At 53.5% G+C, this 25,360-nt stretch overlaps 1 protein-coding gene across 3 annotated transcripts in view; it reads right to left on the minus strand.

The window, feature by feature from the left end:
- GRK5 (G protein-coupled receptor kinase 5) overlaps positions 1-25,360 on the minus strand; it is a 199,407-nt gene that overhangs the window by 105,782 nt on the left and 68,265 nt on the right. For all 3 annotated transcript variants that reach the window (XM_010969871.3, XM_045506558.2, XM_045506557.2), the window contains one exon: positions 4,267-4,362. In XM_010969871.3, coding sequence (XP_010968173.1) covers positions 4,267-4,362 — 96 coding nt within the window. The remainder of the gene's footprint in view (positions 1-4,266; positions 4,363-25,360) is intronic.

The raw sequence follows: 25,360 nt of genomic DNA on the forward strand, positions 1-25,360 counted from the left end.
TTTATCGTATGTACGTAAAAGCATTATTCTGAGAAGTGATCCCTGGGCTTCACACAATGGCCAAAGTGCTCATGAGCCACGGTAAGAAGTTGCTGTTTTATTCCAGGTGGGAGGGAGGATGCTGCAGTGGTTTCAGTAGGGGATTCACAGGGTGCCGTTTTCATTTTTTAAAATCCCCGGGCTGCTGGGGGAGATGGCCTGTGGTTCTCAGTGCAGTGCTGAGGGGGAGGCGTCCCTGGGTCCCCAGGGGCTCCATCCTTCCCTCTGATCAAGAGCCTTCCCACGTGGCCCTGTGGGCCCAAAAGGGCCTTGACACCTTGGCCCAAAGCCTGCCCCGGGACATCCTCCCAAATAGCTTTAGAAAGTGAGCTCATGCATCCACAAGAAAAATAAATGCGGCATTTGCCACTGTTTGGTTTGTGTATTGGTCTAGAAAAGAAATGAGATTTTTATTTAAGAAAGCCTTCCAGCAGGACCCCAGCAGAGGCTGGGCAAACACCAGGGCGACGGACTGTAAACACACGGGAAGCCCGGAGCGCTGGGGCCCGTCGCCGCGAGCTGCAGCCCCCGGGTTTATGGCGGCCTTCCTGTTTTCCCCGGCCCCTCTGCACACTGCCCTCACACACAGAGTCTTTTCAATGCCCTCTAGAAGAACAGAAGAATTCATTTTCACACGCCAGCACGCACGTTTCTCACACCCTCCCAGGGGATTGGACCCTGCCAAGTGGCCCGTTTATGGACCTAGCTGGACAGAAGGGGATGGGGCCCATGGGGTGGGCGCCACAGATGGAGGAAAGCCCAGAGGCGAACGCTATGCTCCTGGGTCCCCCAGACCGGAAGTGAGCGGGTGAGGCCAGGCCAGCTGGAAGGGGAGGGGCATCTTCTGGGGCCATGCCTGGAGCCTCATGGGGAGCAGGGCTAGAGCAGGGGCCCTGAGAGTAGAGGGGCAGGGGAACGAAACCCCACAGGGCCCGCTCACCTCAAAGCATCAGAATCTGTGTGTCAAAGAGGAAGGGTGCACTGGGTCTCTAAATCTGGAACTAGGTTCAGTGAGAAGGCAGGCAGAAAGTGAGGCCTTCACACTGCTGGCATGAACTGTGTCAGAAGAGGGACAGTTCTGGAAGGGCCAGCTGCACCAACTGCCCAGGCCAGCTCAGCTGCCCCTTCCCCAGGCCTTTGGATAGGGGGACAACAGGCTTTTTTTTATTCCTTTCTTTTTGAGGAGGGGTCCTTTTTGTTTGTACCCCTTGGCATTTCTGGTGGCGAGTTTCTCCAGCGCGTGGTCGTGGTCCCTGGGATATAAGGGAGACAACAAAGAAAACCCAGGAGCTCAATGGCACATCATTCTTCCCAACCTCGAGTCTCGCTTCTCCCTCCACCTTCCATAATCTTCTTTTATGGGATTCGGTGGGGTGGCCTTTTTTTTGGGAAGGGAGAGGTAATTAGGTTTATTTATTTATTTATTTTTAACAGAGGTTCTGGAGGTTGAACCGAGGACCTTGTGCATGCTAAGTGTGTGCTCTACCACTGAGCTACATACCCTCCCCACCCAGTATCTTCTATTTGCTTTACACGCACGCGATGACCAGAGCTCTGGACCACCTTTGGCGGGAGGGATAGGGAACAACATATCTACTCCATCTTGTCTGGAACAGGAAGACCTATGTTTCGTGTTTGTGTTTTCTATTGCTAAGAAACACATGAATCACTACAGCAAAATATTAAATGTCTTTAATCCAGATGGCAGATACACAAATGTTCCTCGTATTACTCTCAGTACTATTCCATTTATTTAAAATGCTGTGTTCACTCAGTCACACGACTTCATTCATTCTTCCCTTCATTCATTCGTCCAACTACTGTGCACCTGCTGCAAGCAGACACCAGGCACAGAGATGGATTTAAAAGATCCTTCCTGAAGAGCCTCTCACACTTGAGGGGCAAACAGACATCCAATAATAGCTGGGCTTGGGGGAGGTGTTGCTCTGACAGAAGGGGACAGGATGCTTTAAAAGACCCTGGCCGGGAGCTAATTTAAATTCTCCTGCAGACCTGGCTGTGCCCACGGAGTACTCTGGCACCACCACCTGCAGGCAGTTAACCTGAAGGCCGAGAAGCAAACAGGCCCCACAGGCAGGGCCCCCCCAGGTGAGCCTGGCCCTCATGCAGTCACCCCGCCTCTCTGCACAGCTTTCCTCTCTGGCGGCTCCTGTCCTCCTACTTCAAGCTCTCTCTTCCAAATCAACACCTCAGCAGGCCTCTTGGATCAGCCCTTCAGCTCTGAGGTTGACTGGGAGCCATTCCCTGGGGCCCGCTGGGCTCAGTGTCCAGGAAAGGCATCTGGTAGCTGGTGAACTTGTCGCACGGGAGGAAGAGGATGGAGAAGGGGGCTTGACCCCCTCGGGGATAGCGAAGACCACAGCATCTGAGGCCACCCATTCCCACCCCTAGGCCCTACTCTCTCCACGCCTAAATTAGCATGAAGAACAAAACGACCCCAGGAAGGTAATGGCCAGAATCAGGGGGGGCTCTCCCTCCTCTATGCTCCCTGTAGGCCACTTGTGAGTTGTCAGTGGCCAAACCCTTCCCCACATTCTCCCAGCCCCAAGGATGAGCTCACCTTCTCTCCCATCCTTCCCATGTGCCTCCAGATCTTGGGGAGATGTGTATCGAACACCCAACACAGGAGGGGACCAGCAAAGTGAGAGCTGTTGTGCATTCCAGAAAGAAAGTCGAGTGCTAAGGGGAGTGGGTCCCTGGCTCCAGCAAAGCCCTTTATACACGTGGTCTCATATGACTGGGTTCATGATAACCATTTTCAGCTGAGGAAACTGAGGCTCACCAAGATTAAGGAGCTTGTCAGGTGGCTGGGAGAGAGGGTGGGATTTGAACCCAAGTCTCCCTGGACCCAGAGGCCCTGATCTCTTAGGCCAACTCTACTCTTGGCCCCAGGAACATCGTGGGAATTCCAACCTGAGGTTTTAAGGATGGAGGGTGGGTTTGAGGACATCCCCATCCCTGAGCACTCTACCACTTCCCTGCTTACATCTGCCTTCAAGGGGTGCACAGGGCTTCTTTTATTTCATAAACGCCAATTAAGGGAGCTCCTCCTCCATGCTGGGCACATGGGGCGCACAGAGCGAACAGTCATCATCTGTTGTCACAGCACAACAAAAGAATCTGGAGGGGGTGCCCCAGGGCGAGAACTGAGCAGGTCTGGTCCCGCATGTAGGTCCCGCCTGGCCTGGGAAACTGGCGGAGGCCAGGCCATGTGGAGAAGCCATTCAGAACAGCTAAATGGTTCTGAGAGGCCTCATGTTCCTTAGCAGGCACAGGGCATTTCACCCAAAGCCCCCGGCAGAAGCTGCAAGAACAGCTGGGCCTGCAGAGTTCTGGGTAACAGGGCCATCCTGTGTCCATGCTGCACAGATCTGAGTATAATAAAAAGAGCTTGGCCTGTCTATGACCTCCAGCAGTTAGAGCAGATAAGAGGACATCACACAACAAGGGGGCACGCTCCACCCCAGGGCACACAGGGGAGAAGGGCTGGGGCATCCACCCGCACAGAGGAGCCCTCATCCAGTGCCCCTAGCCTCCTCACCACCGCCGTGTCCTGAGTGGGGCCAGGAACAGACCGCCCCCGGTGTGTTTGGCTGCACCAGCCCCTGGGGAGAGAAGCCCCCTTTGCTACTGGAGGCGCCTGGCTGTGTGGGTGCTGGATGAAGAGGACGGGGCTGTGCTACTGAGCAAGGCAGCTCCTCGGAGAGAACCCACACCCCCGGGGAGAGTAAAGAGGAGCCCAGAGGCTCACCCTCATCCTCAGCTCCCAAAACCGGCGGCTGCTTCCCAAGGGCAGGACGCCTGGGCCCCAGTAAGGCAGGTAGAAAGCTACGGGTGGGGGCTCAGTGCCAGGCCTGGCCCACCTCCACCACCCGCCCAGAAGCTGTGCAACTCTGGGCCAGTTACAGAATCACTCGGTGCCTTGGTTTCCCCAGCTGACAAGCGGAGTAAAATGACAGCAGCTGCCTCAAAGGGTAACCGGGAGATAACGCTGCCTGGCACGCACCAGATACTCGACTACTGGCTGCATCTTCAAGTCAATTAGCAAAGGCATCAGCTTGAGCTCCTTCCTGGCATCAACCTCACTGCATTAATCGATTTGTGTTTGACTCACTGTACAGATGGTTCAGCAGTTAACAGGTTCCATGCTCCCCGCCTCCCAGCCCCTCCCCGCGCCCCCCCCCCCCCAGAGGCAGGACGGCTTACCTATAGTCCTTCGGAGGTCTTCGCACTGGCTAATGTGAGGGAACTTCAGGATTTCCTTCCACTTCTTGCTTTTCCCTTTGCGCTTTCCTCCGCCCCCTGCAGAGATGGGGGAGAAAGACGTGGAGCCGATGATGCTGGTGTCGTCTGAGACTCCAAAGCCTGTGTCCCATCCCAGTGAGCCTGTGCACCAGCTTCCCAGCTGGGAAACAGGGACACACCCCCTCCCCAGCCGGCCTCAAGCCTGGGTGTTCTTCCTGCAGGTTCACTCGGGCCTGGGATCCCCACGCCCAACAGCAGCAGCAGCAGAAGCAGACACTGTCCATCATCCAAGTCTGCACCCACACCAGGCGCCCTGTTCTTCCTCGGCATCACCCACGGCTGTGCAGCCCTGCCGGGTGCCCGGTATCAACCCCAGCCTAGACCACAATCTTCCAACGTCAGGGGCCAGGCTCGCTGACTGGGAAAATCCTGGTGAAATGGATTCACACGCGGGTGGACTGCAGCCCCCTCACTGCCTCATTGTGTCCTCTTGTTTCCTGCAGAGAGTCCCCATCCCCAGCTGGAGGCCAGATGTTGGGGACAAGGACTCCAATTTCCACTTGTCTTGGGTGGCCCCTCTTCTCCCTCCTCACAAACCTCAGAGTCTTAGAGGACACATTTCTCAAGGCTGGAAGGACTCTTGAAGGGCCCTGTCAGGCCTCTTGTCCTGCCCCAGTGTGCACACGCAATGAACACACACACACGGGATATGCACACACAATGGACACACATGCAGTGAACATGCACACATGACAAACATAAAAACAATGAACACACATGTAACAAACACACACCATGATCTTGCACATGCAATGAACACACAGAGCTGTGAGGTGCACACATGAGGTGTCCCCATCTTCCCTGCCACTTCCTATCCAGGTGACAGGGGACAGACGTCAGAATGCTCAGGTGTGCAAACAACGAGGGGGCACTGACTCTGGCCTACGCATCCCTGAGCCCACCACCATTAGGAACTTGGACCTAAAGGCACCTCTGTGTCCCCCAAGAACCTGAGATGCCATCATCTGCCCCCCCCCGCCCCACAGCCCTCACCCAAAGTAGCTCTTAGACCCCACTGGTCAGTGACTCACCAAAGGTCACATAGCCCTTTAGGCTCTTCAGCGTCTTGGAATTTTAAGGGCCTTTCATCCTTCTTTATCTGGTCAACACCCCAAGCACCTGTGAAGCCTGGGGCCTGATTAAGAGACATGGGATCTTGAGCAGGCCCATGGCACCCTGAGCCAGCTCTCTGATCTGTGTGGGTGTGCAGTCCCCCCGGTCTCTGACCCTCAGAGAGGGTCTGGGCAGGGCAAGGCACTCTTCTCCAGCCAGCACACCCAGGGACTTCCAGAGGAGCTCAGCTCTGGGCCCACCCGCGGCCCAGTGTGTGTTCCAGGGCAGGCACAGAGCCAGTCTCAATAAATGGGCATTCCTAACTCATCCAACTGCCCTGGAAAGGTGAGGCCATCTTCCTGAAGAGCAAGTGGGTGGGCTTCTGAGGATGGGACCAGGACCCCCATCCTGGGGGCCGATAAGGAGGCGAGGGAGCTGATGGTGAAGGGGCAGGACACAGTTCATTTCCCGGCTCTCTGCTTGTCCTGTCTTCAGCCTGATCAGCCAGCCCCAGCTCCTTCCGCTCAAATCTCCACTGAGGTCAAAGGCCTCAGACTCCAAGGGACAGAACGAATGTGTATTGGGCACCTACTGCGGCCAAGCACTGTTGAATATTATCTTATCTAATCCTCAGAATGACTCTTGGAGAAGGGAGTCACTAGACACATCCTAGACGGAGAAGCAGATGTCCAGTGTCGTGTAACCTACCAGCTGATGGCCTGTCCGACTCCTTGTCTGCTCTCTGCTCCAGCTGCAGCCGACACATGTCACACGCACGCACACACCGCAGAGCCCTTCCGCTGGCCCTGCCCCAGGCCAAGCCCCTCACCGGAGCTCCCTGAGTCCTCACCCTAACTCTCCCAGGCAGAGCTGTTACCATTCCCACTTGACAGATAAGGAAACTGAGGCAAGGGGAAGAAAGAAGCAAGTCTCCTAAGGCCCCACAGCTCACAAATGGCAGAGCCAAGACCCCAGCCTGAGCAGAATCCAGACCGTAGGCGCCGATGCCCATCCCTCTGTCTACAAGGCTCCCTTTTGGATGTGCTGAAAGCAAGGAAAAGCTGGCATCGGACCTCAGAAGTGACATGGCACTCGGTGAGAAAAGCCAGAACGCGGGCCTCTCTAGCTGAGGCCCAAGCCTCTGAGAAGAGCCACCACCCAGACCCAAGGCCCGAGGAGTTGTTCTGTTGAACCTACACATGACTTGTTTGTTTGCTTGCCTGTTCACTGAACCAGGTGTCAAGATTGAAACATTAGATTTTACATACGAATCCAGATTTGGGACTTGTCTCCCATAACCAGGCACCCCACATGGCAAGGATCAGCTGGAGCTAGGCAGCAGCTCCCCCTGTGGACAGGACGCACGGCCTCCATTCAGGGGCTGGCCTGGCCCCGATACAAGTTCGTATGTGCATCCCCCAGAGGAGAGCCACCCTCTTGAGAAATCAGCCAAGTCAGATGCTCCCATCCCAGTCAGCTCCAACTCTGAGGCCTGAAATGGCCATTAAAACTCATCTAGTCCGCACCTCCCCCCCATTCATTCCCACACAATTCATTCCCAGATCTGGCTGGGATTAAGCACTTTTGTGTGTGTGGTAAAATACACATAACGTAAAACTGACCATTTTAACCTTCGGTAGGTATACGATTCAGTGGCATTAAGCACATTCACACTCTTGTGTAACCATCACCACCATCCATCGCCAGAACCTTTTCATCTTCCCAAACTGAAACTCGGCACCAACTGGACACTAGCTCCCACTCCCCTCTACCCGCCGCAACCACCATTCCACTTTCTCTCTGAATTTGACTTCTCCAGGTACCTTGTATGAGTGAAATCATGCAACATGTGCTCTTCCGTGACTGCCTGATTTCACTTAGCATCATGTCTTCAAAGGTCATCCATGTTGTAGTGTGTGTCAGATTCCATCCTGTTTCTAAGGCTGAATAATACTCCATCGTGTGTACACACCACTTTTGTTTATCCATTTGTCTGACGATGGACACGTGGGTGGCCTCCACCTTTCAGCTATTGTGCATACTGCTGCTCTCAATATCTCAGTCCCTGCTGTCAGGAACTTTGGGTATATACCTAGGAGCAGAATTGCTGGGTCATATGATAATTCTAGGTCTACCTTTCTGAGGAACTAATGATGAAGCCTGCTTGACAATACAGACTCCCAGGCTGCATCCATTAGCCTGAGCCCTGACACACTGTAACTGGAGCCCAGGAATGTGACTTCTTAAAAGCTCTCCAGGCAATTCTTAGGTAGCCAGTCTAGGGAAACAGGAATCTATTTTGCGTGCACGTACACACACACACACGCACATGCTTTTTTATAGATTAATATATCCATTAAGAAAATTAACACAAATTCATTCATTCATTCAACCAATATGTGTTGAGGCTCTACTAAATGCCAAGCACTCTGCAGGTGCTGGGGACATAGTGACAGGCAAGACAAATGGGGTGTCACCTTCCGTGGCTCCCCCCTCTTGGGATGCCCAATCTAGTAAGGAAGACAAACATCAAAGGCTTGATTTCAGTGGTTCCCAACCCCTGAGCAGTTTGTCCTCCAGGGGACATATGGAAGTGTCTAGAGATATTTTGGGTTGTCACAACTGGGTGAGGGTGCTACGGGGATCTAGCAGGTCGAGGCCAGAGATGTGGTTAAACAAAGTACAATGCACAGGACAGCCCCCCCACAACACAGAACCAAGTGATCATGGTATATCACCAGTGTGGAAACGGAAAAACGCTGCTTTATTTAATGACTGTTATGACCAACACTCAGGAAAAGTGTGGGGCTTGGGGGAGACTTGCTAGTAATGGGGCAACAGTGGTGGTAGTAGGGGAGGTGGGAAGAGTGAGTCAAAGTCACCTGGAGGATGTGACGCAGAGGCTGGAGTTATGAAGGGTGGGTGGGTACCCCACACAGCTACCTGAGTGCTGCCCCAGGCCAAGGATGCAGACTTCTGGACCCCACCTGGGCTTTCTTCCTCCTCACCTCCTCAGCCCCCAGAACAGGGCAGGGACTGCCTGGGCAAAAGTGTTCCTTAATCCCTGGCACCTGTGAATACGCTAGGTTACGTGGCAAAGGGAATTAAGGCTGCAAACAGAATTAAGGATCATGATAGGGACATTATCCTGGATGATCTGGGTGGACCCGATGCAACTGCAGAGTCCTGAACTGTGGAAGCGGAGGTCGGAGAGTCAGCTCAGAGTGATGTGAAAAAGACCAGACCAGCCATCGCTGGCTTTGAAGGAAGGGGCCATGAGCCAAGGAATACAGGCGGCCTCTAGAAACTGGACAAGGCAAGGACTCAGATTCTCCCCTAGGGTCTCCAGAAAGAACAGAGCCCTGCCAACACCACAATTTTAACCCAGTGAGACCGAGGTCAGACTTCTGACCGCCAGAACTGACCCTTCTGCCTGCTGAAGCCCTGCTCCTTCTTCAATCCCCCACTCTAATGCCTCTTCCAGGGCTTCCCTTGAGAGGCAGACCCCTCTTCTGGCCCCTAACCTACTCCCAGCTCAGCCCAGACCTGCCACATGTCCTTCCAGAGGATGGGGCAGCTAACACAAGTGGCCCGGACAACTGCAAGCCTGTAAGTATACTGACTGACTAGATAAATGAATGTTTGAACTGATTGACTAAAAAATGACTGAACTGGGTGCTACACACTTGGTCCTCATTAAGATAGTACTAGTCCCATTTCACAGATGAGAAACTTGAGGCTCAGGGAGAGGAATTAACAGGGCCACTGAATGGACCACACACTCAAACAGGAACATGTATCTTCTCCTACCCACACTGACTTGCAGCCACTTCCTGTCTCGGGCATCCCTGGGCTTTATTTGCTTTACCGACCAGCCTCTGCTGCCCACAGTTCACCTTCCTGTACTGGAAACGAGATGGTCAAGAGGACCGAGTGCCTACCTTCGCAGACAACTGGCTCATCCCACGCTTCAAAGAGCAGAGCCGAGCAAGACTGTCGGGGTATGGCCTGGCAGATGGGGGGATGCCTGGAGGAAGGAAGCTCCTGCCAGGGCCGGGACGACAACAACAGAGGCCAGGAGCCAGACAGGAGGGCTCCTACCAGAGGTGGGAAGAAGCCATGATGACAGGTTCGGGGACACGGGCTGAACTCTGCCTGCTCACAGCTCTGGGAAAGGCACAAAAGGACCAGGGTGGCAGGTCCCTCTCCTGGAGTGAGCAAGAGTCCAAGCAAAACCTGGAGAAAGGCTGGCGACAGGAAGACGCAGTGTTCCTCTGATTCAGAGCCTTGGGCTCCAGCTGGCCCCTCAGGAGGGAGCAACCTCCAGGGAGGAAGTTGCTTATCGAATCACTTGTACTTTCTCCAGCCCCCAGGGTCCCCCCTCAGCTGCCAGCAATGACCTCCAGCAGGCGCACCCCAGGTGGGCTGAGGGGAGTGTGACAAGGGAGTGGCAGGGGCTGGAGGAGGGATAGTGGCCGGTGGAACTTGTCCTAGCAGGTGGGTGAAGGGAGTGAAGGAAGGTGGAGCACAGGACTTGGGGCAAAAAGCAAAGTAATAAATAGCTATGGTGTCTCAAGCACAGGCCAAGCACACCTAACACACCTAACGGGCGGGGTTACTGAGAAACTAACTGATGTTTCTTTTGATCCCATGGACGCCCCCAGGCAAGAACTGAAAGGATCATGCCAAAAAAACTGCCATGAGACAACTGTCATTGTGGGGGAAGAAACTGGCTGTTATTCCTGTTGTTTTTACTGTTTTCCAGGGAGGTGTTCATGCTTTGAAGGCTGAGAAGGAGAGGGAGAGCATGGTGGGGAGGTTCTGCTCTCCAGGAAGGCTCTGCCCCTGTGGCAGGGGGTGGGGTGGGGGGGCGGCCCAGTGACTCTGAGCAGCGAGGGACCCGGGACCAGCCTGGCACAGGGGAGTGCGGCTGCTGCACGGACCCCTCCTCCAAAGGACACTGATAAAATCAGCAACAGCGGTGACCCCAGTGGTCTGAAGTCTTATTTGCTGGACTCCTTTGAGCCTGAGGGCTTCTCACGCCATCCTTGGAAGATGGGATGGGTGGGACAGCCCTTTGCAAAACAACTGACCCTGAACTTCTAGGCAATCTTACAGTATATCTGATTTGGAAGTTAAAGAAGTGCGGCATTCCCATTCCAGGGTCAGGGAACAGTTTGCTAAGACGTCCTCTCATTTAATCCTCACAGCAACCACCCGAGGTAGGTCCTGTTATTGGACCCATTGTCAAGTGAGGAAACAGAGTCTCAGAAAGGCAAGAACCTTGCCTCAAGTCATTCAAAAGCAGTTTGTGTCACACCTGAACCAGAGCCCAGGGGTCCTGACTTCTAGTCTAATGTTCTCCTCCTCCCTGGCGACAATCGAGCAGTTGGTCAGAGAAAGGTCCCCTGGGGGAAGCTGAGGGAGACTATGCACCTGTTGGAAAGGCCTTCCTTCCTTCACGCCCTTGAACCAGTGGTTCCTAGTGGTCCCTGGACCGGCGGCACCAGCCTCACTGGGGAGTCTGTTAGAAATGCAAAATCCTGGGGCCCACCTTAGACCTACTGAGTCAGCAACTCTGTGAGGGGGCACAGTGGTCTGTTTTAACAAGCCTTCCAGTAATTCTGATGCACTCAAGTTTGAGAGAGTCCTTGAACGTCCTGTGGGAAACGGGACGATGGGACCACTCTTTACCGGAATTTCTCTTTCTCTGATTTGTTACTTCTGCCCTGCATACTTCTAGAAGGATTTGAAAATACACACAAGGTTTGGCCAAATTCGGTGATCCTGGGATCTGACTCTGACAGGAAGCCAGGTCCCCATCCCCCACCTGACTTGAGCATTCTTCTCACATGATGCCCACAGAGCCACTTCCCTGGCCACTCACCAGGGCAGGAGGGCAAACTGGATGAGGACCCAGCTGTTTCCAGAAAGCCACAGGGAGACGCTGGAGAAGAGCTCACCTGTGGCCTTGGGGAGTGCGGGTTAGTGAGATGGCCTCAGGGACCCGCCCCACCACTCCCAGCACCAAGCCCTGGGCTAGCTCCCTAGAGAGGAGGCAGGACTCACCTCTAACCCACCCGGATCATCAGTGCATCCACCTTATACTTCCTGGATGCCTCATCCCATTCTGCTGGCCTTTGGACCTTTATTCTATGGATTCCAGACGGAGAGAATCATCCCTGGAGATGGGCACACTGGCATCCGTAGAGGACCTGATGTGTTTTGTGGGCCCCGAGTAAGTGGAGGCTGTTTCCCCATGGACCATGCTCCTCCAAGACAGACTTCTCAGTTCAATTCAGAAAACTGTGTTGGTGAGTGTGGTTCTAGCCGAGGTTAGCAGGAAGAGAGACTTATTCAAGCTGACCCACAAAGAGGGAGGTTATTACCAGGATCACAGGGGCCTGTAAGAATCTAAGGAGAGGCAGTCAAGAGCAGCTGGGTTTGTGGGAACAGGAAGGCCGTGGAGACATGGCGAACCTAGGGTGCCTCTGCCTCTCATTTCTCCACTTGCTTCTCTGCAGACCATGACAGGCTTACTCTCCTTTTTGCATGGAGCCAATCAGCTGTTGTATAATGAAGAACTTGAGGGGGAAGGGTGTAGCTCAGTGGTAGCGTGTATGCCTAGCATGCACAAGGTCCTGGGTTCAATCCCTAACTACCTACCCCTCCATCAAAAATTTTTTTTTAAAAATGAACAACTTGACCTTGTCCCTGGTTCCTGGGAGGTGACCTCCAAGTCCTTGGAATTTCTTGAATGATGGGGGGTGTGGATTTTACTCATGATGGGCCCCAGAGCCATACCTGAGTTTAAGCTAATGAGATGACTCAGGCTGGGGCTGGCCATGCCAGAGTGACCACCCATGGGGCTAGAGGGTTGGGGCTTCCAGCCAAACGATGGTATCCAAACTCCAGGGAGGGGAAGGGTGCTGCGGATTGAGTTCAACCATGTGGCCAATGATTCAATCAATCGCTCCTGAGTGATAAAAGCCCAATGAAAATTCTGGGCACCAGGCTTGGGTGAACATCCTGGTTGGTGACCATATATTGGTGTGTGGGGAGGGTGACGCGTTCCTTGCAGACCGGGCCCTATGCATCTCCCCCTTTCACTGGTTCAGATTTGTATCCTTTTGCTCGAATAAGATTGGAAACAGCACTCTCCTGAGCTCTGTGAGTCCTCCTAGTGAATCATCAAAACTGATGGGGAGATAGGGGAGTCCCTCAAAATTTGTAGCCAGTTTTCAGAAGTGTGTGTGTCTGGGGACCCCCAAACTCGTGGCTCGGGTCTGAAGTGAGGACGGTCTTGTGGGGACTGTGCTCCGTCTGTGCAGTCTTGGCTCACTCCGGGATAGCCGGTATCAGAATTGTGTTGCAGTCATCAAGGCCCCAAGTCCTCTGGACCCCGCAGCCCCCTCCCTGCCCGTCTGCTGGACTCCTGACTCTACAGTCCCAAGGAGCAAATCTGATTGGCTTACTCATCTTTTCTCCCCAGGCCACATGTCGTGGGCCAGCCTAGACTCTGAAACAACCTTGTCAGTTAGTTCTGGCCCTTGCGGATGGGGCGGGACGGTGGGGCTGAGTGAAGTTTGCTTTCAGAGCGGAACCCCCAGGGAGTAGCAGGCATGGCCAGTGGGAGCACAAGCGAAACCACAGAAACGGCCACCCTTCCTTGCAAAACAGTTTAGGAAACTGCTGGTTAAAGGCAGAAGGACATGGGGTACAGGGGGCCTGGGCTAGAGGGGCCCCCGGCTGCCCAGCAGGGCCCCTTCCTTCCCATCTCAGAGCCCCTCCCAGGGAATGGCTCTGGGTCACCAGGGGCCATGATACTGGGAAAGGTCATGCTAATGCCAGGGACCAAATATGTTAGAAATTCAAATTGTGCTGCAAAGCAGGTCTTTAGAATACACATCTGGAGGGGGCGGTGGTTGGGAACCATGAATACTGGAGGAGCTGCTCTCAGCGCATTTGGATCAAGGTCTGGGACGTTCTTGAGTATCCTACTGACTGAACGTGGGAAGGACCGCTCTCTGTGTTCCCAGCCACAGAGGCTGATGACTCACGCACTCCAGCCGGTCAAGTGGAAGGTACTGTTACAAGTTCGCCTGTGACGTCTGTGGAGCTAAAGAGTCTGTTCAATTCCTTTCTTCCCAGGTGAGCTTTTAGGACTCAGTTTCCACAGCGCTGCCAGCAGGGCTGGCTTTCCAGAAAATATCACCACAGGGAAGCCGTGGGTGTTCTCAGAGGCCACAGGCAAAGCGGAGAAGGCCGGTTTTCCTGATGAGGGAGGCGACCCCTGTGTCTGCTTCTTCCACGCTTGCTCTCCCTGCCACCAATATTTCTGTCCCAGCCACCTGGGCCCTGCCACACTCGCCACCGCCAGAGTGGCATCCCCAGAGTGGTACCCACAGCTGAAGCTGAGAGGGAGGGCGTGTGGCATCCCTCTCGTTCAGTCTCTTTTTGTGCAGCCCCAAACAAGGCAAGATCCCAATTATAGGGCCAGTCAGAGCTGCGTCACTGAGTGACTCAAGCCTTTCCAAAAGGGATACATGTACTGGAGGTGACCTCAGCCTGCAGGGGACTTTCTCCAACCCAGCGCACGTGGCAACCACTGTCAAAGGGAGACGGGCCCACCCCTCTGGGCCTCGCTTCCTCAACCGGGATGAGAAGGGGTGGGGGGGGTGCCAGGTCAGGGCAGAAGAACCCTTTTCTCCAAAAGAATTCTTCTTTAAGATCTGGTAGGTACAGATAATAAGAGAGCTGATCAGATAGGTGGGGCGGCGGTGGGTGGAGCTTGCAAACACAGGGCTAGGGGCCTCATTCTGTTTTTATAGGTCTCACTTTCTGGAAATATCCAGTACTCGCAGGGTTTCTGCCTCAGGGCAGCCTCCTCTGTGAAGCTTCCTGGATGCCCCAGAATCAAGGTGACTCCTTCTCTTTCCTCCCCTGCCCTCTGCTCCTTGGTTACCCCACTGTCCCAGAGTGCTCGAGCTGGGAGGTCAGGATCTGGTGGCCCCAGGTGGGGACACCCCTATAACTACCCACTGATGGAAATGTTTAGAAGAAAACATAACACCAAAGGCATCACTGGTCCAGAAGCTTCTGAGATGGGAACTGTGCCGCTGATGCTGGGCAGCCGTGTCCAAGGTTCCTCGGGGCAGGAAGCATCAGGTAGCCCTAGTGTCTTCAACTGTGTCCAGAGCCTTCCGAGCTGGACATAGGACCCCAGGGGTGGGCAAGAGAGGGAGGAGGCAGGTCTGGGGTCACAGAGCCTCTCCCCACCCAAAAGTGCTTTCCCTGGCCTAACACCACCACCACCACCTTCACCACGAGGGGGCACTGACCCTCCTTACCACCGCAGAGACCAAGGGATGCGCTCAGAATGCAGGATGAAGCCCCCAGCTCTATTCAAAAGGCTGACACTCTGATGCAGATGCAGCCAGGCCACGAAGCACCCTGCCCAAGCTCAGGAGGAAGAGGAGTGGGGAGAGACTGAAAGTCTTTCCGGGCCCTGTTAACCCTGTGAGCTGAACTCGGCAGCTTAGCTGGGGCTTCCGTTGTTCACAGGGACCCCACCAGGAGGGTGGGCACAAACCGCGGTGGGCAGATCGGAGTGGTGCACTACCGCGCCCCAGGCCTCCGGGCCGGCCCCGCCCTGCCCTCTGTGGGACCAGACATGGGGAGGCAAAGACACACAGCTATCCTGACCACGGAACGTTACGTGGTGCCACAGCTGTCAGCGACAAGAACCTAAAACCTCCAGGATGTTCTTCAAAGGAAGTGCAGTGTTGAAGTGGTATGAGGCGTTGGGGGCGGCACGGGGCCTGTGCGGCCTGTGGCCTGCGGGCAGGTCCCGGCACCTCCAGGCCCCACCTCATGGCCACACCACACAGTCAGGTTTCCAGAGCAGAAAAACCTCAGCCACAACCAAAAGGATCCCACAACCTCAATTAGGAAAACCCAAACCAACACAAGGCCTGCTAGCTGGTCGCCATGGGGACGGGGTGGGAGGACATGGCCCCTCCCCACCACACTGAGAGAGAGGCTTCTGGTGTGGATTTGGGTGGTGGGGTGGTGGGACGGCAGTGAGGCCAAGGAACAGTCCCTCTCAGGAAACTGGTCCCTCTCAGGAAACCCTTCCTGCTGAGGGCAGGGCAGACTGGGTCACCACCACCAAAGGCTGCTGTCCTGGAGTGACGGTGTGCTTACCCGGGGTTCTCACGCCCACTGCCTCGAGGCCTCTTCACTGCAATATGATAAGTGGTGATCACAGCCTGTTATCCCAGCCCTGCCACACACTCACTGTGGAGCCTTTCCTAAATCACTCAGCGTTTTCTCCTGCAAATGAAGATGCTGCTACCCAATTTGTCTTGCTGTGTTAAGGACTAGAGCCAAGTGTGCAAGAGCCTAGCAGAGTAGGAGCTCACTAAGTGTAGCCAATATCATCACCACCATCATCCCACTTCCACCATCATTACCATCACCACCGTCACCCCACAACCACCATTACTATCACCACCATCCTTAGCATCACCACCATCAACATCACCACCATCACCACCATCATTCCACTACCACTACCACCATCACCATCACTTCTGTAAATGAGATGACAGGACACAGAGCTGGCAAGGGACAGGCAGCAGGTCTAAAGCTCAGGTCTTATGACTCCCAAGTTCAGCAACATCTCCACCCTACCACAGCGCCCCCACAATACACACACATGCACACATTTCCCCATCAGCATGATGTCAGCATCTGTCCTGACATTTGCCAGGGGTGCCACAGGGAAGCCATGCAGGAGAGCTACATGATTTGGCCCCATGGCCTCTCTGACCTCACCTGCTTCCCTCCTTCACTCACTCCAGCCTCACTCTCCTCACCTTCATCAGACACCCCGGCACCTTCCCACCTGAGGACCTTTGTTCTCACTCAGGAGTTCGCAACTTTTTCTGTAAAGAGCCAGATGAAGTCTCTGGGTCACAGACAGTATGTAAACAAATGAACATGGCTATATTCCAATAAAACTTTATTACAAAAACAGCAGGCTGTTGGCCCTGGGGATTTGGCCCCAGGGATCTGGCCCCGAGGTCATAGTTCACCTGAGTTCATCTGCTCTTGCTGTTCCCTCTGCCTGGAACACTCCTCCCTCTCCCTGGGAGAAAACATCCTCGGCACGAACACCTTCCCCTCCTTTAGGCTTCTGCACAAATATCACTTTTTCCATGAAACTGACCCTGACCACCTTTTTTCCCCCTAATATATAATGTATTGAAGTGAAATTCGTATAACATAAAATTAACTACTTTAAAGTGAACAGCTCAGTGGCACTTAGTACATTCACCATGCTGTGCTGCCACCACCTCTACCTAGCTCCACAGCATGTCCATCCTTCCAAAGGAGCACCTGCCGGTCACCCTTTCTAACCCTGCAGCCTGCACCACCACTGCCTGCCTCTCCTGATCTCTCTCTTCCTTTGCATTTTTAATTTCCTCTGTACCTTGTAACATTCTGTGTGGCTCATTGATTCTGTTTATCACTTAATTGCCTGTCTCCACCTCTCCTTCCGTTAGAATGCAGGTTTCACGAGGGCAGGGATCTTTGTTTTGTTCCCTGCTGTCTCCCGAGTACCCAGAACAGTGCTTGGCACATAAGAAATGCTCAATAAATCATTGATGAATAGATGGATAAACAGATCAAGAGGCAGGACCACAAGTGAAGAGGTGGTTTCCAAATGGACTTTATTTGCTTCATTGTACTATTTAATTATTTTATTTTGGTGGGAGGTAGGGAGAGGTAATCAGGTTTTTTTTATTTATTTTTGGAGGAGGTACCCGGGATTGAAATCAGGACCTTGTGCATGCTAAGCATGCGCTCCACCACTTGAGCTATACCCACCTCCCCGCAAATGGACTTTAAAACAATGAAACCACATCACACACTGGACTCTTTTCTGAACCTGCATTTTCCTCCCTGAAAATGGGAACACAACACCTTCCCTAGGAGAGGCAGGGCGCACACAACCTCCCCAGCCCTTCTCCTGCAGTGTGAATCCTCGCATCTCACTGTGTCAGTTACCCTGACCCTGAACCAAAAGCCCCGCTCCAAGAGCAACATAGAAAGAGCAGGGACTCTCATCAGACAGAAAGTGCTGGACTTCTGAGTCCTCTGTCCACCAGCTGAGTGACCACAGGACACCTCCCCAATCTCTCTGAGCCACGATTTCCTAACTGGTGTAATAAGCAAATGCCCTCTGTAAGGGTCCAACAGAGAGTGTGCTTAGCACAGCGCCAGGTACCCGATGGGCGCTAACATGATTTTAAGCCCTCTGGCTCCCCATCCTGGCTCCCCAAGCATCTCCTCCCTGTGCCTACCCCTCTTTCCCACTACTCCTCTGTGTCTTTAGTAGGAGTTTAGCGAACATCTCCTTCAAGAGAAAACAGACCCCGCCTGTCCTCTTGCAAACACTAATGACCTTAAAAATGTCCTTTCCAAGGAAAGTCATTTTCCAAATGTACTTTCGGGCTTACTATGCTTTTGCCCACATTGGTTTTCACAGTTGAGAAAGTTTGGCCACAAAAATTAACTTTTCACAGCAAAAGTAATCCCCTTCTTTCAGCAAAGCCCCAAATTGGTCACTTTTGTCTTCATTATGTTTTCTCTGGGTTAAAGAAGAAAAGAAAGGGTTAGGGAGTAGGAGGGAGGTGAGCTGACCCCCAAGAAAAGCCACTGGCATGGAAAGTTGGCCCCTGAAGCACAACTGTGGCTATTTTGTTAGAGAAATAAACAGGACTGCTTGCTCATAAAAAAATGCACCAATTTTTCATAGGATATTCATAAAAATATTTGCATTTCCCTGCGAGTAATAATTACTTCTGCTGTCCCCAGAATTTTTGCATCATCTACTTAAAAGAAGCTGAACAGACTCTTTAGAAATCCTTCCAATCAAATCCACCCAGCGACCTGGGTGTGTTATGATGTAGCTCTGACTGGGCCCACAGAAGGGCTGGGAAAACCTGAGGCGCAAAGCAGTCAGGGAGAGCCAGGCCCCAGCCTGAGTGCTGCAGCTCCATCATCTGAGTCTCACGATACCGCAACAAAGTGGATTTCTTTTACAGATGAGGAAACAAGCCCAGAGAGGCCAAGTATCTGGCCCAAGGACACACAGCCACTAAGTGGCTAAGCTGGAATTTGAACCTAAGAATTCCTGGTTCTTAACTCCTGGTCCATGAGGCTGACGTGGAGTGAGTTTGAGAGATAGATGAGAACTAAACCCTGAGAAAGTTTCCCCAAAGCCTGAGGCCAGGGAAGTGGTGCAGAGGTCAAGTCTTCCAAACTGGGGTCCTGATTCCCACCAATCTTCACCCAAACATGCTCACCTACCAATAAATGGCACCACCATTCACCCAGCCACTCAGGCCAAAAATCTAGGTATCATTCCTGATTCCATCCACCTCAAGGCCTCTGTGGTAAACAGCCTCCAAGATGGCCCAGTGAGTCTCACCTCCTGGCTTCCACAGCCTCTGCAGGCCCCTCCCACATTGAACCTGTGTAGCCAATGGGACGTGGAGGAAACGACAGACTATGACTCCAAGGCTAGCTCATGGAAGTCACTGTGCCTTCTGCCCCGTTCTCTCTTGGATCAGCCATTCTGAGGACACAGTAGCCCTACAGAGAGGCCCATGTGGGCAGGAGCCAAGCATTAACCCCCTACAAACAGCCAGCATTAATTTGCCAACCATGTGCATGAGCCACCTTGAAGGAGGGTCTTCTGGCTCCAGTCAAGCCTTCAGATGATGGCAGCTCCAGCCAATGCTGACTGCAGCCTCAGAGAGACCCTGAGCCAGAACCACCCAGCTAAGCCCGTCCCAAATTCCTGATCCATAAAAACCAGGAGATAACAAATGCTGATTGTTGTTCTCACTGCTAAGTTTTGAGTAATCTCTTACACAGCAACAACTAACAGTCTTCCACCTGCAACCATCCATCAAGTTCTACGGATTCTGTTTCCAAATGACACTTGACTCTGCCATCTCCCTGCCCCTCCACAGTGGGCCACTGCCCTGGTCCAGGCCACTGCCCTGCTCTGAGTAGATGCTGGAGGACACTGCAGCCAGAGGGTTGCACGGAGAGGGAGGGAAGTGCTCCACAGCAGAACATCTGCAGGAAGCACCTGCAGGTGCAGCGCCCGGGCCAGAATCTCACACCCGTGGTTCCCACCCCACCCAGCAGGCTCAGGGGCCAGAGTCAGACATGACACATCTTCCCCCAGGAGAGGTCAGCAGCACTAATCTTGGCTAGGGACATGGAGACCCACATTCAGGGCCAAGAGAATGCGCTCAAGCCAAGCCCCTTGCTTCCTTCCCTCTCTGCGTGACCTCAAAAAGACACCTCCCCTATTTGGGCCTCTGTTTCCACATCAGGAAAGTGAGGTCTTGGACCAGACTAGTGATCCTTAATCTACAGGCCATGCTTCCATGGGTTTCAGAGAGTTCTGGAAGAGCCGTCCATGCACACAATGTGGAAGCACATGCCTAGCTTGTTCGTCCGGATGTCGAAGTTCACCAGTGTGTGCAGTTCAGGCTGAACAGACCTGCTCGGAGGTGTCTGTGATTCACGAAATGGGGGAAAACAGTGACTCACCTCACACAGATGGCCTGGTGAGCAGGCAGAGTCCTCCACAAAGAGAGAGAAGACTCACCACAGGCCCTTGGAAGAAGCTCAACCAGGCTCTATTGCATCCAACCAAGGAGGGCTGACTCACCCCCAAGTTTTCCCCTCCCACAAATCTAGCTTAGGCAGGCATTGCCCTCAGTGGTCCAATTTCCCCCACCATCACTGTGTCCTCCAGCTGACACCCAGGACTGCTAGAAGGCCTTCTCAAGGGTCAAAAAAGGGCCTTTCCTATGGTCTCAGGGACAGCTGAGAGCAGACTTTTGAACAGAGAGATGCCCAAAGTAGGGTGGCCTCCAGAGCAAAATCAGGGCCTTCACTTGCTTCCTCACTGGGAAAGATTTCCTGCCTCAGGGCCTTTGCACATGCCATTCCTCCTGCTAGATACACACTTCCAGTATCTTTTTTCTTTAATAAAATATTTCAAGCTTAAAGAGAATAAAAATTTTAAAAACATATACCTACAGGTTTTAAGAAAATAATTCATTCATCCACTCTGTTAAGAGACATGTAGGTTATCTCTAAACTTTTACCATCACAAATAATGCTGCTCTGAGGACTCTGATATATTGCCCCCACTTCCCCCGACAAGTGTTCAGGTCTCAGCATGGAGTCACATCAATCCCTGAACCCCCTCTCCACCAATCCAAGAGGTATGTCTCCATGTTTCCCTCCCACTGTTTCACAGTCCTTCCTTCAAAGCACATATCGTCATCTGTGTCTTTATTAGGTTCCCATCCAAGAGGACAGAGACCATGTCCCTTTTGCTCATCAGCTCTCAGTGCCTAGGACACACTTCCAGGCTCATGGCAGACCTCAGTTAGTGTCTGTCAATGAGTGAATGAAGGAATGAATGGGTTAGCAGAGACATCACAGGCTGTGCTATGCGCCTTCCCACCCAGGACTGAGAGGTGACCGTGTACATCTTCTGCTTGCTCCTTGCTCTTCCCTCAAAGGGATAGAAGGCCAAGAACCTCCTGGGGAGGGGACCTTTGGTTCCTGGAAGCACCTGAGAGCCCTGAGCCTCAAAGTAGGGAGCCCTGGAGGCTGGAGGGTCAGAGGCTCTAGGCCAGGCCCTCACAGCCAAGCATAAGGTGAGGTTCAGTCTTCTCCAGACTTCTTCTGGGCTGTCCCAAGGCTCCCTGAAGCCAGGCACCTCATCCTGCACCACCAGAGCAGATTTGGGGAACACACTTCACATGGCCAAGCCCAGCTGTGAGGAGCAGCTGCCCTGGGAGCCCTGACAGCTGGGCCCAGGGCCGCACCCCTTACCTGGAATCTCTGGCATCCCTGCGTGGCTGAAACAGACCAGCCCCTACCTGTTGGCCACGCCTGACCTTGGGATGCACCTTCACTTGCTATCAATCATTTAGGGTTTCTGTTTCCAAAGCTTCAAGAGAAAGAGCTGGAAACAGAAGACCGGGTAACAGCAAAAGAAACAGTAACACCCATTAGCTGCTGTTACGGAGCAGCAATCTTCATAGGCCGGCCTCTCTCAGTCTTCCCCTCAACTCAACGAGGGAGGTCCAGCTGTGACATCTGAGGAAACTGAGGAATGCTGAGCCATTCTCTTCTTGCTCTGGGAGGAGCTGGGGCCTTAACCAAGCAGGCTCAGGGATCAACCGACGAAGCAGACTGGAGACAGAGGCACAGACAGACCAGCACACTACAAATGATAATATTCTAAAGACAAGTGGCACAGGCCTCCCCACCAATCCACCCCAGGCCCTCCAGCTGCAGATTTCCAGGCACTGTGTCAGAAGTCCGCCCTCAAGCACCCAGCGCAGACCCAGGTTCAACTCCTGGCCGCCCACCCCCTCTTTAGGTGTGTGGCCTTTGATGAGTTGCTTCTCTCCCCAGCCTGCAAACTCCCTGTGAAATGGGCTAATGCTCACTGGACTGGGAGGACCAGCTGGGGAAATTAATGGGACGCCATCAGAACTGAGTGAATCCTGGTAGATTCCCAGGTGGCCAAGGGGGCAGGGGCTGGGGGGCTCAGAAACTCCACCTGGTCCTGAACCTGCCCCACCCACTTCAAGGGCCGGGACACCAAATCCTGGAGATGGGGGTGAAATGAGTAACACACACACACACACACACACAGGTCTCGTTCTGAACTCAAGGGCTGTTGAAGGACAGCCATGCACCTTCTCAACACCAGCACCATGGAGAGCGAAGGCCATGACCCAGGTGGGTGGGGAGAGCCCCAGGGCCCTGGGGTGGGGGTGACAGACATGGCCTACCCCTGCTTCTGTGCCCCCCTTCCTGGGGCTTAGTGCTCCTGAGCAGAAGCCTGCCTGCCTTCGTTACTCCAACCTCCTGACACATCTGCTTCCTTGGGACACAGGGATTTTTTCTTTTATTTCGCTTTCCTCCAACTCATCATCATGGCCTGGACTCTGAGTCCCAGGAGCAGGGCTCAGTCATGGCCTGGCCCCAAACACCCAAATCAGAGCCTGCCTGAGCCAAGACACCCTGCCCCACCCCAACAAGTCGCAGCGGCCTCCTCGCACTAATTCTGACCAGTCCCTGAGGCTTCACTCGCCAGCCCCATTTCAAAGGTGAGGAAACTAAGGCTCAGAGCCCTGCTTTGGTAACACAGGCAGGAAGGGGAGACTTGGGGATCCAGCCCAGGTCTCTTGGCCTTTCAAAGACAAATACCTCAGTTGAGGCCAGCATTGTCTGAGAGGAACAGAATGTGAACCACACAGGCAAATACACTTAAAGTGCTGGGAGCCACATTGAAAGAGGAAAAAGAAATGAGCAAAATTAATTTTAATGACATTTCATATTTAAATCAACATCAAATATCCATTCAGCATGTAATCAGTATGAAAAATTATTAATGAGACATTTCACTGTCTTCGTCATACTAAGGCTTTGAAATCCAGCATAGATGATATATTTCAGGACACCTCAGTTCAGACTGGCCACACTTCAGCGGCTCTGTGGCCACCTGTAGCAAGTGGCTAGCAGCTTGGACTGCGCAGGTCTAGAGTGACAGAGGAGCATCAAAGACCAGGGGAAATTCATTCACTCACTCACTCAACCTACCAACCAATACTTACTAGGTGCTTACAATGGGCCGGGCAGGGGGCTGGGGTGGTGGGGGGACACGCAATTTGAATTGAGGAGGAAGCAAGCCTTACCCCCACGGGTTCCCACTGGGCAGCAGGGGGACATGGACAAGGTGGTAGTCAGGAAAACCATACCCCACTGGCTCAGTCCCAGAGTCCCAGGTATTGTCCTCATAAGCACACACACAGAAGGTCACCTGTCAGGCTAGGGCATCTGAACTGAGGTTTGGGTGTTGTTGGCACATCACATGCTCTTCTTCTGGACATCAGAATAACAATCTCCCCTCACTCTCTGCTACAGAAAAACTGGCACAATAACCTCCTGGGATGACTTTCATCCTCAGACCCTGAGGGATCCCTTTGGGTTTGTCTAAACCTGACGGAGGAGCTTTGCTCCCCACCCCTGGCAGGAACAGGCAGCGGCAGATCAAGTGGAAATTGGGCAGGTGTGTTCCTGCAGGTGCCAGGGCAGAGGAGGGTGGGGCCCAGGCAGCTGTGGCGGCTGCCCAAAAAGGGGGCTGGCACAGCTCCTGCCCAGCCCCAAAGGTCTCCTCTGCCTACAGCTCCCACCAGGCCTGAGCCCCGGCAGCAGGCCCTCTTGGGAAGGGAGGGAAGGAGAGAAGACTCTTTCTGCAAATTCCCTGAGATCCTCTTGTGCATGCTCAGAGGAGCAGGGGTTCTCCGGCCCCCAGCCCTAGATAGGGACCAGCACGGAGAAGGCCCTCAGCACAAGGCTGGTGAGGGGACAGCATTGGGTGCTGGTAAAGGACTTAATACTTGGAGTCAGAGGCCTGTAGGTTAGCTCAGCCACTCACTAGCTGGGTGACCTCAGACCAAACACTGAGCCCTGGTCTCTCTACATCCACCTGGCTGCTCAGGGTTGGGAGGAGCAACCGTGAAAATGCACGTACGGCTCTCGGCACAGTGCAGGGCAAGCACTCAATCAACTCAATCAAGGTACCATCACTGGGGACAACCACAGCTCCCTGGCCCCTCAGCCAGGGTTCAATCTCTCAGGCACTAAACCCCAAGTTTTCCAACATCCCTGGACTCTAGGTAACATTACACTGTCCTTCTGGACCCAGAAAGGCAGATGGAGTCAATCTCTCCAAGAAGGATAATGGATGCCCACAAGAGGCAGGCATCACACTGGCACTTTAAGGTAAGCAAGGGCTCCAGGTCCACCAGGGGAGGGACACCACCTGGGAGGTGAGTAGATCAGAGGAGCCCCACTGAGTCCCAAACCCAGAAGGCACCCCAGATTCTTTACTTTCCATCCCCTAGTTTATATTCCACACTGGGTCCATCCCCAGATCTGTGGTTTCTACAGCAAAACACACGCCTGTCCTCTCCCTGTCTCCACAGCTGCCACCTTGGACCAGGCTGGCATCCTCTCTTGTCACTCAACTAGACCAGCCTCCTCCCGGCTCTCCCACTTCTGTTCTCACCTGCTTCAAAACATCTCCCCCAGCAGCCAGAGCTGTCCAAACCCAAATCACATCAAGTCCTCCGAAGACTACCCCAAAAGCTTGGAATAATGTCCAAAAGCTTCGCACAACTAGCCCCTCCGCCTGCTTCTCACCTCAGCCCCCAGCTTCTCCCAGGCCCGCACTCCTCTCCAGGTGGCCTGACCTCATCCTGTTCCCACACAGACTTCCCAGTCCATTCTCACCTCCAAGGCTTTGCTCCAGCTGTGCCCCCTGCCTGCCTATCTCTTGTGGGCTCCTTTCTGACACGTCTGAGAACATGACCCCCTCACAGAGGCTCCCTGGCCCCTCTATAGTCACACTCCACCCACAGGGTCTGTCTCATTCTCTCATCTGGTCCTGCTTTATCTCACTGACTCCAGAGTTCTCATCACTATCGGGAATTAGTACTGTCTGAGTATTTATAGATTATTTATAACTGACATGATCTTGTTTGCTTCCTGGTTTACTGCCGGGCCACCACCTCAACAGGAGGGCAGGGATCCTACCTGCCTTGGTCACTACTGATCTTTGGAGTCCAGAACAATGCTGGACACACGGCCCGTCCATAAACCATGTGACTGTGTCCTCCTACTCACTGAGCAACCTCCGGAGAGCCAGAGGCCCCCTCTGTGAAATGCCACTGACTCTGAGGGGGTGTGGGTGTAGGGGGACCAGGGAAGGAGGAAAGGAGCAGATGCTGTTGCCACCAGAACAACCTTTGCCCAA

This window comes from Camelus bactrianus, chromosome 11 (genome assembly GCF_048773025.1).
Source record: "Camelus bactrianus isolate YW-2024 breed Bactrian camel chromosome 11, ASM4877302v1, whole genome shotgun sequence".
In the NCBI taxonomy this organism is placed as follows: domain Eukaryota; kingdom Metazoa; phylum Chordata; class Mammalia; order Artiodactyla; family Camelidae; genus Camelus; species Camelus bactrianus.